The sequence below is a fragment of the Mustela nivalis genome (assembly GCF_964662115.1).
Source record: "Mustela nivalis genome assembly, chromosome: 13".
Lineage (NCBI taxonomy): Eukaryota > Metazoa > Chordata > Mammalia > Carnivora > Mustelidae > Mustela > Mustela nivalis.
Genome location: NC_139032.1, coordinates 5,248,904 through 5,266,398, shown reverse-complemented (window position 1 = coordinate 5,266,398; position 17,495 = coordinate 5,248,904). Strand labels below are relative to the sequence as shown.

The window sequence follows — 17,495 nt, the reverse complement described above, 5'->3', positions numbered from 1 at the left end:
CCTTCTGGGGAATGCAGTGAATGTTTAAAAAAATTAAGTTACATTCTTTGTTATGAGTACCAGCTGCAACGCTACATCTGATACGTATTAGGTTACTTTGTTTCTTCCCCTGCTATGTGGCTACTTTTTAATGTAACATTTGCTTTAAACCTAGGTTAATTCAACTATTTTTTAGTTTTAAAAAATGTGGAAAAATGCAAGCTGAACAAAAAGAACGGACAATGAGAAGCAAGCTTTTTATTCTAGGCACCCCCCCCCACACACACACACTCCATCCCCATTCACACCGTCCTCCTATCCAAAGGTAATCGCTGGGTCAATACTTAAACAGTTGTTAAGGTGATCCCTGGGGTCCAGAAGTCAAACAACCAACTACAGAGATTCTAAAGTCCGTTCCAGCTCAGAAATTATGTCCAAGTCTTTTGCAACATATACTCTACTAAGGGTGCAAAAAAGAGAGAGCCTTGCCTTGTCTAACGTTGTGGTTGGCAAAGGCACAGATGACTACAAACTGAATTCAAAAATTACACACTAGATTTGGAAACATGAAGGCAAAGTCTGAGACACGTTCATGGTAGGAGGTTTATTCACGGATTAAATAAAGTCCCCCTCTGGGCTGTAAACTCCATGAGGGCAGGAACTCTATCGCGAGCTTTCACTGCGGATCTCGACACCCTGCAGAGGTTCACGCGGCCCAGGACCCACCACCCAGCACCTGGGTGGAGGTGGAGGCGTGGGGCGGAAGGGAAAGTCACGTGACTTGATCGGGGCGCACCCCCCCCCCCCCCCGCCCCACGGGCCTCACCAATCCGCGAAAGGAAGTCAGATTTGGCTAGGCCTGGCAGGAGGCCTGCTCCGCGGGCCCAGTCACCCCGCAGCGGCGTCTCGCCCAGTTCGGCCCCCTTTCCTGTGGGTCTCGGGCTGCTGCCCCGCCCACCCGGCCCAAACAAAATATTCCAGATTGTAAGTGGGAGGCTCAAAGGGGCCAGCAGGGGGCAAAAGCGCTTGCGTACTGACGCAGCGTGGCGGCCGCTCTTGAAGATTGGGGCGGAGCTTCCGAAAGCAGAGCGAGGGGGAGGGGAGAAGCCGCCAATGCGCGTGCGCGCGACAGCCCTCCCCGGCCCGACCCACGCGGCGCGGCGTGGTGACGCCCGTGCGGCCCGAGGAAGGGGTGGGGCCGGGCCGGGGCGGGCCTCCGCGCTCCTCCCGCCCCCTCTCCATCCCGACTCTTCCTCCCCCTGCCTCCCCCACAGTGGGCCCCGTCAGCCCGAGGGTTCCTTCGTCGCTCAGCTTCGCGTCGGCCCGGCCCGGCCCGGCCCGGCCCGCGGGCAGATGCCCCGAGCTGCCGCTGCCGACGCCGCCGAGTCGGCCGGTGGCGGTGTGGGAGGCGGGCGTCCGGCCCCGGGCCGCTGAGTGTGACGGACGGGGCCGGGGGCCGCCGGGCGCCGCGGCGTCGGCGGCTCCGCGCGGGCCATGTATTTCCTGAGCGGCTGGCCCAAGAGGCTGCTGTGCCCTCTGGGCACCCCGGCCGAGGCGCCCTTCCACGTTCAGTCCGACCCCCAGAGGACTTTCTTCGCCGTGCTGGCCCCGGTCCGCCTCAGCATCTGGTACAGCCGAGTAAGTAGAGCCGCCCGCCGCCTCGCGCCGCTCCCTCCGCGGCGCCCCGGCGCGGTCCCGCCCTTAACTTCCACCCGGAGTCCCGCGCCCCTGCCCCTCGGCGCCGGACCCGCGGCTCCTCACCCGCGGCTCCTCGCGGCCGCGTCCCGGTTCGGCCGGGGCTCGCGGGCAGAGGCGGCGGCCGCCGAGCAGCCGGGCGCCTCCCCGCGCCGGAGCGGCGGCCGCGCACCGCGCACTCCCCGCGCGCTCCCTCGGCCGAGCCCGGACTTGCCCTCCGCTCCCTTCCCCCATTCCCCGAGGGGCGAATTTGTTTAAACTTTCCGCAAATGGAAAGCTGGGAGCTGGGAGTCCGCAGGCCGTGGTTCGGGAGTTGCGGAGAGCCTGTCGGGCTTCGCGCAGTGCAGACGTCCCGGGCCTGCGAGAACTCACTCCAGCAGCCGCGGCCGGGATCTGCGGTTTGACCAAGGGTCCGCCTGTCCTGCTCCTCGCTTCACCCCCAAACATCTGCCCGCTCTCCGGCCAGGGCCCTTCTCTGCTGCTCTTGCACTCTGCGTTGGAGAATTCCGGGGGGCTTCGGAGGAGCTGGCGTTGAACTCGGGTCTGGCCGCGCTGCTCCCGGGTGTTTAACACCTGGAAATCATCGGACTGGGGAAAGCAGGAAACGGAGTTCTGTGCTGGCTCTGCGAGTCCTGCTGTTTCGTTCGTGTATCTAATTACCGAGTAGATCAGGGCGGGGGGAGGCTTCAGAAACCAGTGGTGAATGGGACACTCTCCATTTCCCGTGGACGCGGCTCGAGGTCAGTCTTTAAAAGCTTCAGAATTAAAGTTCTTTTTTTTTTTTTTCCCCTCCCCGAAGAAGGCGGTACTAACCGACGTCAGAGTGAAGTTTTCCCTTTTGATAGCTAACTTGTCCGCGTGGAAATAGGTTGTGACCTTGGCTTTATTACATCTGTGTGGCACACGGGCTTTACTGGCTTGAGTTAAATTAGTGAAAACCCTCAACTGTCTTGTACTGACCATTTGAATCCTTACATAAAGCCCTTGACTATTCTCACCCACAGCCCTGGTAGAAGTGATGATGGGATTTAGATTATTTCTGGTATCTTTTTCTGTGGCCGTCATAGGCTGTACATCAAACTGCCATTAAGTTTGGGCCGATTTAATTTTTAAATATGTATCAAGACAAAAGAGGTTGTTACATAACCAGGAGTGTGACCGTTCAGTCTGGTGCTTGATTTCGTTTTTGACTATGCATATTGTATATCATTTGGTTTTTAAATGAGATACTAATTCATTTACGTTGTGTAGCTTATTTACGTTGGGTAGTTTATTTCTTTGGGCATATATAACTATTATCTTTAAAGTAGCATGCAGAAAAAAGTAATTAGAACTTCAGTGTTAAGTTGTATTCTAAATTTAGTATGAATTTATACTCTAATATAACAGACTGAAATTTAACTATCTCTAAAAAGGTGGACCTAATTTAAGTTTAGGCAGAACTAACTTGGTATGAAGGATGAATAGGCCAGAGGCCTGTAGGTTACTTCATTGTTCTTTAAAAGAAACAAAAATATACCTCAGCTTTCTTAGGGATATTTTATTAAAAATGATTTTTGCTTTTGCAGTTGGATACTATGTAAGTTAGGCAGTCATGGAATTTAAAACAACTACTACTCCTTCCTTTAAGCTTTCATCTTACACCTATAGATACCTACTTTCTACGGAAGTCCTAGGATCATTACCATTAAGACACAATGTGCAGTTAGGTCTAGGGACTCTGGGCTCACAAGTATCAGGTTAAATGAAATGCAGGTATACCTTAGGGGAGGCTGCATGTTACTGTAGACTTTATGGTTAACCTTGATCTCTGGCATCAGCTTCATCACTTTAAAAATGAAGATTGGATCAGATGATTTTAGGGACACCTTGGTGGCTCAGTCAGTTAAGCTGCTGCCTTCAGCTCAGGTCATGATCCCAGGATCCTGGGATTGAGTGCTGCATCAGGCTCCTTGTCCCACATTGGGCTCCTTGCTTAGCGTGGAGCCTGCTTCTCTCTCTGTCTCTGCCTGCCACTCTGCATGATTGTGTGCTCGCACCTGCTCTCTCTCTCTCTCTGAGAAATAAATAAATAAAATTAAAAAAAAAAAAAAAAAAGATTGGATCAGATGATTTTAAGGTCCGTGATTATATAGCTGGGGTGATGAGAAACAGGTGACAGATTCCAGCTTTGAACCTCTTCTACTTGAAGAGATTTTTTTTCACTCAGGGTTTTTTGGGTTTCGTTTTGTTTAATTTCTAACCTTACTGAAACTAAGGTAAAATCAATTTCAGTTAGGAAACTTCTTTTAAAGATGAAAACAACTCTAGCTAAATAGAGGAGCTATCAGTTGCTGTGCAGTAGAGTGAATTGGTTTAAAATGTTCACCTGGGAAGATGAAAGCTTTGCTTTTGGAGAGAGATTATACATACAGGTAATTTTATAGAATAAAGTGAACATGGAAGATCTAAAGAAGGGTTTTTATGGAGTTGAGGTCTTAAAAACTGCTATGAGGACATTTGGAGACAAGGAGAGACTTGCATTAAGAGGTGAAGATACAATAGGATTTGCTTATTTGAAATTTTGTTGGGTCTCTCAGTAAGTTAAAGTCGCTTGGGGATGAATTTTTAAAAAGAGAAAATGTGCATTTAATAGTCTAATCTGTTTTTTTTTTTCAAATGTCCAAAAGAGTTGTTACGTTTAAAATGTTGATTAGTCATGAGATTATAAAAACATTTTTACAGTAAAATCTCTAAGAAATACTTGTGTACATTTTATGGTCTTTTTAGTGAAAAAAATTTTTTAGGATTTTATTTATTTGACAGAGCGAGAAAGGGAACATAGGCAGGGGGAGTGGGAGAGAGAGAAGCATTTTTAGTGTGAAGGTGTAACTTGTTTTCATTGTAACATGTTGATGTAAATTTGTTTTCTCTAATTTGTGATTCTACTTAGAAGTTCTAAAAATTGCTTAGGAGTTTACAACAGGGATCATCCATATATTCTGGAACCCAAAAAAGGATGCTTAAAAAATGGTTGAGCACATATATGTTAGGTTGGGGTGGTAAAGGTATGACTTAATTGACGGGGCAGTTGACCATTATTTCTGCTAAGCATATTGTGAAAGGACTAGTTTCAGCTTTGGGACTGAAGTTGCTGTTTATATCATGTTATGATTTATGACTAACCCATTTATGGGTGTTGTGGGAGATTGTGTTTTGTACATACTAGGGAGCCTAGAATTATTTTTCTAATATACTGTTGAAGTATAAATATTAAAGTCCACGTATGTGAACCACAAAATGATACCTTAGAATGCTGTAATTCTAAATTAGTCTTATCTCCATTTTCAGGTCATAATTTCATATATATAAATTACCCTTAGAAGTATTTTTGAACATCTTCTATGGAAGATTGCATAAATAGGCGATGTATGAAAGGAATGAAGGGGCGTGTAAAACGTACCAAAACACTTTATCCAAAGATGTTAGTGTATTGATAATCAATGAGAATTTTGTGAGCTATCACTGCGAAGGTTGCTAATAAAGAGCTGAAATATGCAAATAATTACTGAGTTTATGAAATTAATTATGTGTCGTTGAGTAAACCTAACTAGTAACTTATGTCCTTGTTGGTGTATGCTAGTAATAGAGAACTATGAAATAGATGTTCAAAGCAGCCACATTGTAGGATTAAGTATATGGTTACCTGTGGACCTCAGGAAGGTCATTCAGTTTGTACCTAGATTTTCCCAGTCTCCCATTTCTTACTTTCTCAGTTCTGTTCTATTGTGGACTGCCTCCAGAGAGCATTCTGTGTGAACTCACCGCTTGGAAGTCTTTTAGGGTTTATTATTGGTTAAAGAATGAAGTTCAAACTCCTTAGTTTGCTGTCAGACACGCTTCCCTCTTGGGATGCTCACTTGCCCCATCTCTGCCTATCAGAATATCAGCCATCCTTTAGCTGCTGTTGAAATCCTGCTTTCTCTGAGTCATTATTTACCATAACCAGAAAAGTTCATTTTTTTGATGAACTAATCTTTGTATTGTAAGTTTTGCACACATGATTTAATTCTCCAGTTAGATTTTAAGTTTCTGGAGGGCAGAAATGATCTTTCATACTATCCATCATAATGCCTTGTACAAAAGCATATGCTTAATAAATATTTTAAAAATAATTTAGGGTATCCTATGCATAGCACAGAATTTTTTAAGATTTAATAAATGGAAGGTTTTTAAATGTTGACATGTAATAAAAATAAACATGGTAGTATTAAATTACAAGTTAAAGTCAGAAAAAGTTATTTTAGAGGGTTATTTAAATGAAAGTGAATTAAGTATTTTTTATTCAGTTATATTGGAAAAGTATATGTGTATATACAGTTCAGTTATATTAGAAAAGAGTAGTACATGTTATTCACAGTAGCCAAGATAGGGAAACAACCTAAGTGTCAGTGGACGAATAGATAAAGAAGATTTTGGTATATATTCACAATGGAATATTCTTCAGCCACAAGAAATAAGGGTAGCTTTCCAATTGCAGCAACTTGGATGGACCTTGAGGGCATTATGTTAAGTAAAATTAGAGACAGATACTGTATGATGGCACTTGTGGAATATAAAAAAGCCAAATGCATAGACAGACAGACAGGCGAGAATGGTGGTTCACCAGAGGCTAGGAGGTGTGGCCAAAAGAGAATTGTTCAAAGGGTACAAACTTTAGCTATCAGGTGATTTCGGGGGATTTAATGTACAGCATAATGAGACTAGTTCCCAATACCGTTTTATATACTTGAAAGTTGCCAAGAGAGTAGATCTGCAGTGTTCTCACTATGGAAAAGAAAGGATAAACAGGGGGTGCAGGAGTCAGCTAACACTCTGCTGGTGATCATTTTGCAAGATACCAGTGCATCAAACAACATGCTGTACATAAACCTATGCAGTGTTGTGTGCCGGTTATAACTCTGTAAGCTAGGGAGGAAAAGTGCTACATGGTAATGGGTCCTCTACCAAAACTTAAACGGTCGTGCAGTTTTATAACCACCGGTTGAACTCCTGGCTCCCAGTTTGTGTTTATATTGAAGTGATCTGTGGAAAGGGTGCTCTCCCAGAAAAGCAGCAGTATAAACATTTTAAATAAAGACACTTCACCCATCTTCTTCAGGTGCTTGTGCATCATTGATGTGATCCATATTACAGGTAAACATTCTTTCTGATTTTAATGTGGACTAGGTGCTTTACATCATGGGAAGCAGTGTTTCTTGTATTTAAGTCCTTCTTCGCATGCCTCGTTCATGACTTTTGCCCTGTCCTTACAGTACTTCTCCAGTCCACCTTTTAAACTTGAAATTCTCTTTCAAAGTAATTTTTATCTTTACAGTAAATGGAAAGCTAGCACCCCTTTGATGAATACAGGGTTACTGTATGAGGAAACACTGTAATGAAAATCTAGGTTCCTGCCAAAGGCTCTTGCCCTTTTCTTAAAAGGAGCAGTTAGCAGTTACACGAGAAGTGTTTAGAGGTAAGCTAGCACCACTCACAGATTTCCTCTTTATCTACATCAAAAAGATTGAAGAAGAATTGGAAAAATTATTTTCTCACTGTATGATTAAATAGTACAGTGACTGTCCCTAAAATGGTGGTGTAGGAAATGCTGTGTTAAGGCATTGTATTTATTGCTAAATACGCAATTTATCAAATTAGAATAAATTTCCAGTTTAAAAGTATGTAAAAATAGTCTAGAATTCATGTTTGCCACAAAGTGAATTACTTAATTAAAAATATTTTATTGATTACCAAGCATCAGTTGATTGGAATCAAGGTATCTTACCTTTCTTTTAAATTCATTACAATTGCTTTATTTTGAGTCGCTATCTCAAATCTGTCTCCCCAAGTGATTTGCCTTATATCCATAATAGAGCATACATAAATTTACAAATGGGATTTTGAATATTACTATGGGTATAGAATAGTATAGTAGAATTTGTAGTGGTTTAATTTTCTAACAGCTTTATTATAAATAAAGTATAGCATAAAATGTAAAAGAAGTATATTGTAAATGTACACTGATTTTTAGTGCATTTATGGTGTTGTACAGCCATCATCACAGTCTAGTTTTAGGACATTTATAGCATCCCAAAAAGTATCATGCCCATTTGCATTTAACTTCTGCTCCCAGTCCAGCCCCAGCTACTGTTTTTGTGGTATTCCTTTTCATAGCTGAGTATTAGTCCATTGGTGGCTATACCACGTCCTAAAAATACGTTTACCAGTTGATCGATGTTTGGTTGTTTCTTTCTTGGGGTCATTATGGGTAATGCCGCTACAAACAACTGTATATATGTCTTTGCAAGAGTATATATCATTTCTTGTGGGGAGATACTGAGGAGTGGAGCTATTGGGTCATATAGTAAGTTGATGTTTAACTTTTTAGGAAACCTCCAAACTATTGCACAGTGCTGCTAGAATTTTACAGTCTACCAGCAAAGTACGAAAGTTTCTGTTTCTCCACCTCCTTCTCAACGCTTGCTGTGTGGGGTTTTTTCATTAGTCAATTTAGTGGGTTTGTAATGGTATCTCAGTGTGACTTTAATTTGTACTTTCCTAATGACTGAGGATGTTTAGTATCTTTTTAGGAGCTTATTAGTAATTTGTGTACCTTATTTGATGAAATATGTATTCAGGTCCTCTTCCCCCACCTCCCCTTTTCTGTTTGGAGTGTTTTTGCCTTCATGAGTTGTGAGGGTTTTGGATTTTCAGGTTCTTAGTGGTGTCTTTTGGAGAATAGAAGCTTAATTTTGGTTCAGCCTAGGTTTTGGTTTTTGTTTTTTCTTAATGAATCATGCTTTTTATGTGTTTAAAAAAACCTTTGGCCAATGTAAGGACATAGCATCTTATGTTTTATAAGTTTTATAATTTGAGTTCTCATACATAGGTTTGTCATCCATTTTCAGTTGACTTTTTTGTTTGTAAAGATCGAAGTTCAGTTTTTTTGTTTTTTGTTTTTTGTTTTTTAACATATAGATCCAGTTGTCTTAGCACAGTTTGTCGGAAAGATTCTTTCCTACTGAATTGCATTGGCACCTTTGTCAAACAATAAGGGATTATTTCTGAGTTTTCTGTTTTCTTTTATTCATCAGTATGTCTGTTATGCAAGCATCACACTGTAGCTCTATATAACAAGTTCAGAAATTGGGTGGTAAAAGTCATACTTTCAAAATTATTTTGCGTATTCTAGATCCTTTGTATTGCTGTATAAATTTTAGAATAATCTTTTCAATTTCAACCCCCCCAAAAAACAAAAATAAAACAAAAATCAGGATTTTCCGGGCATTGCACTAAAAACATAGATCAGTAGAGAGAATTGGTATCTTAGTGGTATAGAATATTCCAGTCTATGAATGTGCTATGCAGTGTCTTTCCATTTATTTAGATTAAAAAATTTTTTTCTTAGCAGTATTTTGTAGTTTTCAATGCACAGGTCTTTTGTTAATTTTTTTCTCAAGTAATTTTATTTCTCTTTTGTTGTGCTCTTGGGGATATAATTGTTAATTTCATTTTCAGATTGTTATACATATATAAGTGCAAAATTGATTTTTGTGTATTGCTGTTTTGCAACCTTGCCAAAAGTTACTATCATAGGTGTCTTTTTTTGTTGTTTGTTTGTTTGTTTTTGGTTTTTAGATTTATTTATTTTAGAGGAAGAGAAAGTGTGAGTGTGCATGTGCAACTGGGGGAAAGGGCAGAGGGAGAGGGAAAGAGAATCTCAAGCGGACTCTGTGCTGAGCACAGAACCCTTCATGGGACGGATCTCACAACCCTGAGATCATGGCCTGATTCAAAACCAACAGTTTGATGCTCAACCAACTGAGCTACCTGCATGCCCCTCAGTTTTTATAGTTAGAACTGATAAACAAATTCAGCAGAATTTCAAGGCACACAATCAACATGCAGAAATCAGCTGCATAGCTATACAATAACAATGAACATTCACAGATGAAGCTAAGAAGACAATTTACAATAGCATCAAAAAGAATTAAATACTTAGGATTAAACTTAACTTAAAAGGTGAAAGACTTGTATGCTGAAAACTATAAAACCATTGATGAAAGAAAATAGAGATGTAAGTAAATGGAAATAAATCCCATATTCACAGATTATTAAGATCCAGTATTTCCAGAGTGGTTTACAGATTCAGTGGGATCCCAATGGTTTTTTTTTTTTTTTTTTTTTTTTTGTATCTGTCATTGTAATATCATGTAGAATATTTTCCTTGCCCTTGAAATCCTTTGTGTACCAAATATTTGATAAGCACCAATTTTATTTTCAGTTCAGTTTTTAAAAAGGAATCCTTTTTAAAATTTAATCATTTCATTGAATCATCTCATGGGTTCTTTACAAGTATGTGGTTTAATTTCCAAATATTTGAAGATTTCCCAGATTCTTTGTTGTTGATTCCTAACTTAATTCCATTGTTTGGGACTATATTTTGAATGATTTTATTCCTTTAAGATCATTAAGACCTGTTTTATGGATTAGCATATGCTTTGTGTTAGAAAACGTTTGATGTGCACTTGTAAAGAATATTTTGCTGTTGACAGAGTGCTCTCTAAATGGTAGATTAAATTGGTTGACATGGTCCTTCAAGTCTTCTGTATCCTTGTTAATGTTCAGTTTAGCTCTGTCAGTTATTGAGAGTAGAGATTGAAATCTCCAATTCTATTGTTAAATTGTTTTCTGTTTCAATTCTCTTGGCTTTTGCTTCATATATTTTTGGGCTGCATAGTTAGGTTTGTATACATTTGTATACATTTATAATGGTTTTATTTGCCTTTTTTTTTTTTTAAGATTTTATTTGACAGAGATCACAAGTAGGCAGAGAGGCAGGCAGAGAGAGAGGAGGAAGCAGGCTCCCTGCTGAGCAGAGAGCCCGATGCGAGGCTCGATCCCAGGACCCTGAAATCATGACCTGAGCTGAAAGCAGAGGCTTTAACCCACCGAGCCACCCAGGCACCCCTTTATTTGCCTTTTGTATTGACCTTTTTATCAGTATTCGTTCTCTCTCTCCACTAATGTTTCTTTTCGTAAAGTCTGTTTTGTTGTGTATTAATACACAGTTTTCTTATGGTTGCCACTTGTGTGACATACCTTTTCTGCCCTTTTACTTTCACAGACTAATGACATTTTTGAGTCAAAGTATAAGTCTTGTATGAACAAAGTTAATTTAGATCTTGCTTTTATTGTTGTTTCCCACCCCACCCCCCATCCCAGTCTGGTAATCTCTGCCATTTGATTGGAGTGTTTAGTCCGTTCACATGTAATTACTGGTAGGTTGGGTTTATATTAGCTCTTTAGGTGTTTTGTTTTCTGTATTTCTCATGTCCTTTGTTTACTTGTTACTCTTTTAATTTTGTTTACTTGTTACTCTTTTAATTACTTTAATTTCTCTTTTTTTCTTTCTTTAAAGATTTTGTTTATTTGCAAGTTTGCCCAGCAGCAGTGGGGTGGGGTAGAGGGAGAAGCAACTCCCCACTGAGCAAGGAACCCAATGTAGGACTCTGTCCCAGGACCCTGGGATCATAACCTGAGCCACCCACATGCCCAGGTGCTTTGATTTCTTAACCATATTTTTCTGATTTATTTTGTTGACAGTTTCTCTGGTGGTTACCATGTGTATATCATTACATACACCTCAGGTTAATACTGAATTCTGGTAAAATACAGCAATTTTTTCAGCCTCCTTTTTACTCTCATGGCTTTTTAAATTTTTTGAGTGTCCTTGACAGTGTTACATAGTTGCAGGTGTACAGCAAGGTGATTCAACGTCTCTATACATTATGCTGTGCTCACCACAAGTGTAGCTACTTTATAACCTATTACAGTCTTATTGACTATGTTCCTTTTTTTTTTTTTTTTTTAAGATTTATTTATTTATTTATTTGACAGACAGAGATCGCAAGTAGGCAGAGAGGCAGGCAGAGAGAGAGAGGAGGAAGCAGGCTCCCCGCCGAGCAGAGAGCCTGATGCAGGACTCCATCCCAGAACTCCGGGATCATGACCCGAGCCGAAGGCAGAGGCCCCAACCCACTGAGCCACCCAGGCGCCTCTATTGACTATGTTCCTTATGCAGTACTTATCCCTGTGACTTCTTCATTCCATAACTGGATTTGCTTATTACTTTTTTTTTTTTTTAAGATTCTATTTATGAGGGATAAAGAGAGGGAGGGAGGGTGGGCTGCAGGCAGAGGAAGAGGGAAAACAGGCTCTGGAGGAAGCCTGATATGGGACTTGATCCCAGAACGCTAGGATCATAACCTGAGCTGAAGGCAGATGCTTAACTGACTGAGCCACCCAGGTGTCCCTATTTTTCAGTTTTTTAAAGTGGTGAAATATACCTAACAAATTTACCTTTATAATAATTTGAAATGTATAATTCTGTGGCGCTAAGTACATTCACACTGTTGTGCAGCCCTTACCATCCATTCCCAAAATGTTTCTCTTCTTCCCAAATTGAAACTCCATGCCCAGTAAACAATAATTCCCTAATTCTCCCTTGTCCTTTTACCGGGCAATCACCGTTCTACTTTCTGTCTCTCTTCATTCCACCATTGTGGAAACAGAGTATTTGGCCTTTATTGACAAATTTATTTCATTTGGCATGTTTTCAGGGTTCTTTTATGTTCTAGTATGTACTAACATTTGCTTCCTTTTTAAGGCTGAATAATATTTTATTGTGCGTAAATATTTTGTTTATTCATTCATTCATTGATGGACACTTGGGTTGCTTCCATTTTTTTGGCTCTTATGAGTAATGCTGCTGGAACGTTGGTATTCAGGCCCCTGCTTTTGGTTCTTTGGTGAATATATCCCAAAGTGGAATATGTGGGTTGTATGGTAATTCTGCATTTAATTTTTTGAGAAATCGTCATATTATTCTTTATAGTAGCTGCACCATTTTACATTCCCACCAGCAGTTCACAAGGATCCCAGCTTCTCCACATCTTCACCAACACTGGTTCTTTTTTGTCTTTTTGTTGGTAGTCATCCTCATGCGTGCAAAGTGGTATCTCATTGTGGTTTTGATTTCCATTTATGTAATAGCAAGGGATGTTGAGTATCATTGCCTAACTCAATGTCTGAAAGTTTTTATCCTGTGTTTTAAAAGTTTTACAGTTTTATCTCTTATTTCTAGGTCTGTGCTCCTTTTTGAGTCAGTTTTTGGGTCAAATTTTGTTTTTTCATGTGGATGTCAAGTTTTCCCTGTGCTTTCTGTTGAAAAGGCTATTCTTTCCTCTCACTGAATGTTCTTGGCATCCTTATGAAATGTTTTTTTAACAATACATACAAGGCTTTATTCCTGAGTTCTGTGTTTTATTTTGTTCTATATGTCAGTCTTTATGCCTGTATGGTACTGTGTTTTCATTATCATAGTTTTATAGTAAGTTTTGATTCAGAAAGTGTGAGACTTCCAACTTAGTTCTTTTTCTTTTTCCAAGATTGTTTTGAGTGTTTGGGATCCCTTGAGATTCCATATTATTTATTTATTTATTTTAAAAGACCTTTTTTTTTTTTTTTAATTTGACAGTGAGAGAGAGATCACAAGTAGGCAGAGAGGCAGGCAGAGAGAGAGGGGGAAGCAGCCTCCCCGTTGAGCAGAGAGCTCGATCCCAGGACCCCGAGATCATGATCTGAGCCCAAGGCAGAGGCCTAACCCACTGAGCCACCCAGGCGCCCCAAATTTTTAAGGTGAATTTTCATATTCCTGCCACCCCCCATGCTGTTGAGATTTTGAAAGGGATTACATTGAATCTATAGATTGCCTTGGGTCGGATTGACATATTAACATCATCTTGTAATTCAGGAACAGAGGAGGTCTTTTTCACTTATCTGCATCTTCCATTTATTTCAGCAACATTTTTGTGGTTTTTAATGTACAGGTGTTTCACTTCGTTGGTTAAACTTAATCCTAAGTATGCTGTGTTCTTTTTGATGCTACTCTAAGTGGATTTGTTTTCCTAATTTCATTTTTGGATGTTCATTATTACATAGAAATGCATCTGACTTTTGTATATGGATACTATATCCTTAAATTGTGCTAAGTTTATCACTTCTAACAATTGTGTGTGGAGTCTGTAGGATTTTCTGCACTTAAGGTCATGTTATTAGAGACCAGAAATAATTTTTCATACTTTTTTCCAATTTGGATGCCTTTTATTTTCCTCACTGACTGCTTTGATCAGGATTTCCAGTCCTATTTAAAATGGAGGTAGTAAAAGTGAGCATCTCGGTCTTGTTCCTGACATTAAAGGAAAAGCGTTTCAGTTTTTCACCATTGAATGTAATATTGGCTGTAGGTTTTCAAACGTGGTTTTTGTTATGTTGAGGTGGTTTCCTTTGGTTGGTAGTTTGTTGAATGTTTTGATCATGAAAAGGTGTTGAGTTTTGTCAAATGCTTTTTCTGATTTCACGGAAATGGTCATGTATGTTTCCTCCATTCTATTAATGTGGTGCATTCCACTGATTGCTTTTCATGTGTTTAATCAACCTTGCATTCAGGAATAAATCACATGGGTCATAGTTTATAATTCTTATGGGATTAAATTTGGTTTGCTAGTGTTTTGTTGAGGGTTTCTGCATCTGTATTCTTTGGGAATATTGACCTGTATGTAGTTTTCTTTTCTGTATCAGCGTAATGTTGCCTCATAGAATAAGTTAGTAAACGTTCCAGCCTCAATTTTTTGGAAGAGTTTGAGTGAAGAATTGGTGGTAATTTTCCTTTAAATGTTGGTAGAATCCACTAGCCATGTGGTCCTGGGCTGCTTTTTGTTGGGAGGTTTTCAGTTACTGATTCAGACTTTTTATTAGTTACAGGTTTATTCAGGGTTCTCCTTTTTTTATGATTAAGTCTTGGTTGGTTGTGTTTTTTGTTTTTTGGTTTTTTTTTAAGATTTTGTTTATTAGACAGAGATCACAAGTAGGCAGAAAGGCAGGCAGAGAGAGAGGAAGGGAAGCAGGCTCCCTACTGAGCAGAGAGCCCAACTCCACTTGGGGCTTGATCCCAGGACCCTGGGATCGTGACCTGAGCCGAAGGCAGGTGGTTGTGTGTTTTTAAGAATTTGTTCATTTCACCTAGATTATCTAATTTATTAGCATATAATTCATAGTATCTTCTCTCTCGTTTTTGAGTTTGGTTATTTGAGTCTTTTTTTTTTTTTTCTTAGTCTAGCTAAGGTTTCATAATTTTGTTGATCTTTCTGAAGAACCATTTCTTGGTTTCTTTGATTTTTCTTTCTCTTTAAAAAAAAAAAATTTATTCACTTAGCATGAAAGAGGGAGGGTATGAGCACACAAGCATGGATGGGAGGCAGAGGGAGAAGCAGGCTCCCCACTGAGCTGGGAGACCAATGTGGGGCTCTTTCCCAGGACCCTGGGATCATGAATTGAGCCAAACGCAGAAGCTTAACTGGGTGAGCCACCCAGGTGCCCTGATTTTCTCTTATTTTTTAAATTCATTTTATTTCTCTCTTCTTTCATCTTTATTATTTCCTTATTCTAGCTTTGAGTTAAGTTGTTCTTCTTGTATTCCTATAAGAGGTGAGATTGGTTTGAGACCTTTTTTTCTCTTAATATAACCATTTACAATAAGACATTTCCCATTTTTCACTGTTTTTGTTGCATCCCATACATTTTGGTTTTGTGTTTTAATTTAAGGTATTTTCTGTTTTCCCTTGTCATTTTTTTTCTTTCCCATTGGTTGTTTAAGAATGTGTTTCTTAGGGATGCCTGGCTGTCTCAGTCTGTTAAGCAGCTGCCTTTGGCTTGGGTTATGATCTCCAGGTCCTGGGATCAAGCCCACATTGGGCTCTCTGCTGATGGGGGAGCCTGCTTTTTCCTCTCCTTCTGCTACTCTCCCTGCTTGTGCACTCTCTCTTTGTCAAATAAATAAATAAAATCTTAAAAAAAATTTTTTTTTAATATGTTGCTTAATTTCCACATAATTTGTGAGTTTCCTGGTTTCTTTTTGTTGTTGATCTTTATTTTCATTGTGTTGTGATCAGAAAAAATACTTTTGATTGTTGTTTCAGTCTTCATAAGTTTATTAAGACTTGTTTTGTGGCCTAATTTATGGCCCATCTTGGAGAATATTCCATGTGGACTCAGCAAAAACGTGTGTTTTTCTGTTGTGTAGAGTGATCTGTATGTGTATAAGGTCCATGTAGTTCATAGTGCTCTTCAAGTAATCTGTTCACTTATTTTGTGTCTCATTGTTCATTTTCTGTTACCTTTTTTGAAATATTGTGTGGTATGTTACATCTGTGTATGTTGTAAACATATGGAAATACGGTGTATTATATAATGTCCTTGAACAACACAGGGATTAGGGATACTGACCCTGTGCAGTCATAAGTCCATGTATAACTTTTGATTCCCCCAAACTTGACTACTAATAGCTTACTGTTGACTGGAAACCTTACTGATAACAGTTGGTTAACACATATTTTGTAGATTGTATTATATATTGTATTCTTATAATAAGATAATTCAGAGAAAAGAATATAAGAAAATTGTAAGGAATAAAAGATGTATTACTGTATTTATTGAAAAAAAGTCTGCATATAAGTGGACTTTCACAGTTCAAACCTGTGTTACTCAAGGTTCAATCATATTTTTAAAAACTATTGTCTCATAAACCCTGATATTTTTTAGCAAAACTAAAGAAAAAAATAAAAATATGTATTTATATTTATGTGTGTATTTAACATTTTTTTAGCTCTGTATTTCTTCCTTTGGATTTGAGTTACCATCTGTGTCAGTAGTTCTCCCCACAACCTACCACCTGGTTCAGTGATTTGCTAGGAAGTTTTGTAGTACTCAGCATATAGTCCTACTCATGTCTCTTACTTGTTTCAACACAAGAATACAAAGCAAATTTGCTAAAGGTAAGTCTCATTGGGGATAATCTCTTGGAACCAGGTGTAAGCTTTCAATAGTTCTTTTTCAGTGCATTCGTGTAAGATGTGCTTATTTCTTCAGCATCAGATTTTTGTGACTGCATATGAGCAGTGTTGACTACCAGGGAAGCTCATTATAGACTCATACCCTAAGGATTTTACTGGGGCCTTTCTACCTATCCCCACCCTGAAGGAAAACAGGTGCTTTAGCATAAGCCATGTGTTTTGTAGAGTTTAGGCACATTTAGCAATTTTATCAGTTAAACAGTAGTAGGAGCCCTCCCCAAATCCAAGTTCCCAGATGCCAGCTAAGGGTCAACCTTACATGCAGGCCTTTTTTAGTATAGCAGTCTCAGGCTTGTTAACTTTTCTTTGCATGCCATTTGATGTCATTTCTTTTTTTTCTGAGATATTGCTTAGTATTTTTGTAAGGCAGGTTTGCTAGCAACAAATTCTCAGTCTGTTTATCTGGAAATTTCTTTGCTTCCAGTTTTGAAGAATAATTCTGTTAGATATAGCATTCATGATTGACAGGGGTATTTTGTTTGTTGTTTTGGCATTTATGTATTTTGTTTCATTGTCTTCTGGCCTCCATTGTTTCTGGTGAGAAGTCAGCTGTTCATCATATTTTGTTCTTTTGTGTGTATCAGTCATTTTATTTTTGTTCTTCCAACATTTACTTGTTGGCTTTCAATAGTTTGTGGTGTATGTATGTAGATATTTATCTCACTTCAAACATTGTGAATCTGTGGCTTAATGTCTTTTATCAAACTTGGGGCATTCACAGCCATTATTTCTTCAAATTTGTTTTTAATCCTTTGTAACATTTTAGGTTACTTCACTTGTCCCACAGCATCTGATCCTGTCTTTACTTCAGACTTTTTTCTCTCTGTT

At 39.5% G+C, this 17,495-nt stretch overlaps 1 protein-coding gene across 7 annotated transcripts in view; it reads left to right on the top strand.

Moving 5' to 3' along the window:
* The first annotated feature begins 228 nt into the window (after nt 1–228).
* RIC1 (RIC1 homolog, RAB6A GEF complex partner 1) overlaps nt 229–17,495 on the top strand; it is a 142,625-nt gene continuing 125,358 nt past the window's right edge. For all 7 annotated transcript variants that reach the window (XM_082694269.1, XM_082694268.1, XM_082694267.1 and 4 more), the window contains exon 1: nt 229–1,617. Coding sequence is in view for 4 of the 7 variants with exons in the window: in XM_082694266.1 (XP_082550392.1) it covers nt 1,474–1,617 (144 nt within the window). In the remaining 3 variants the exon portion in view is untranslated. The remainder of the gene's footprint in view (nt 1,618–17,495) is intronic.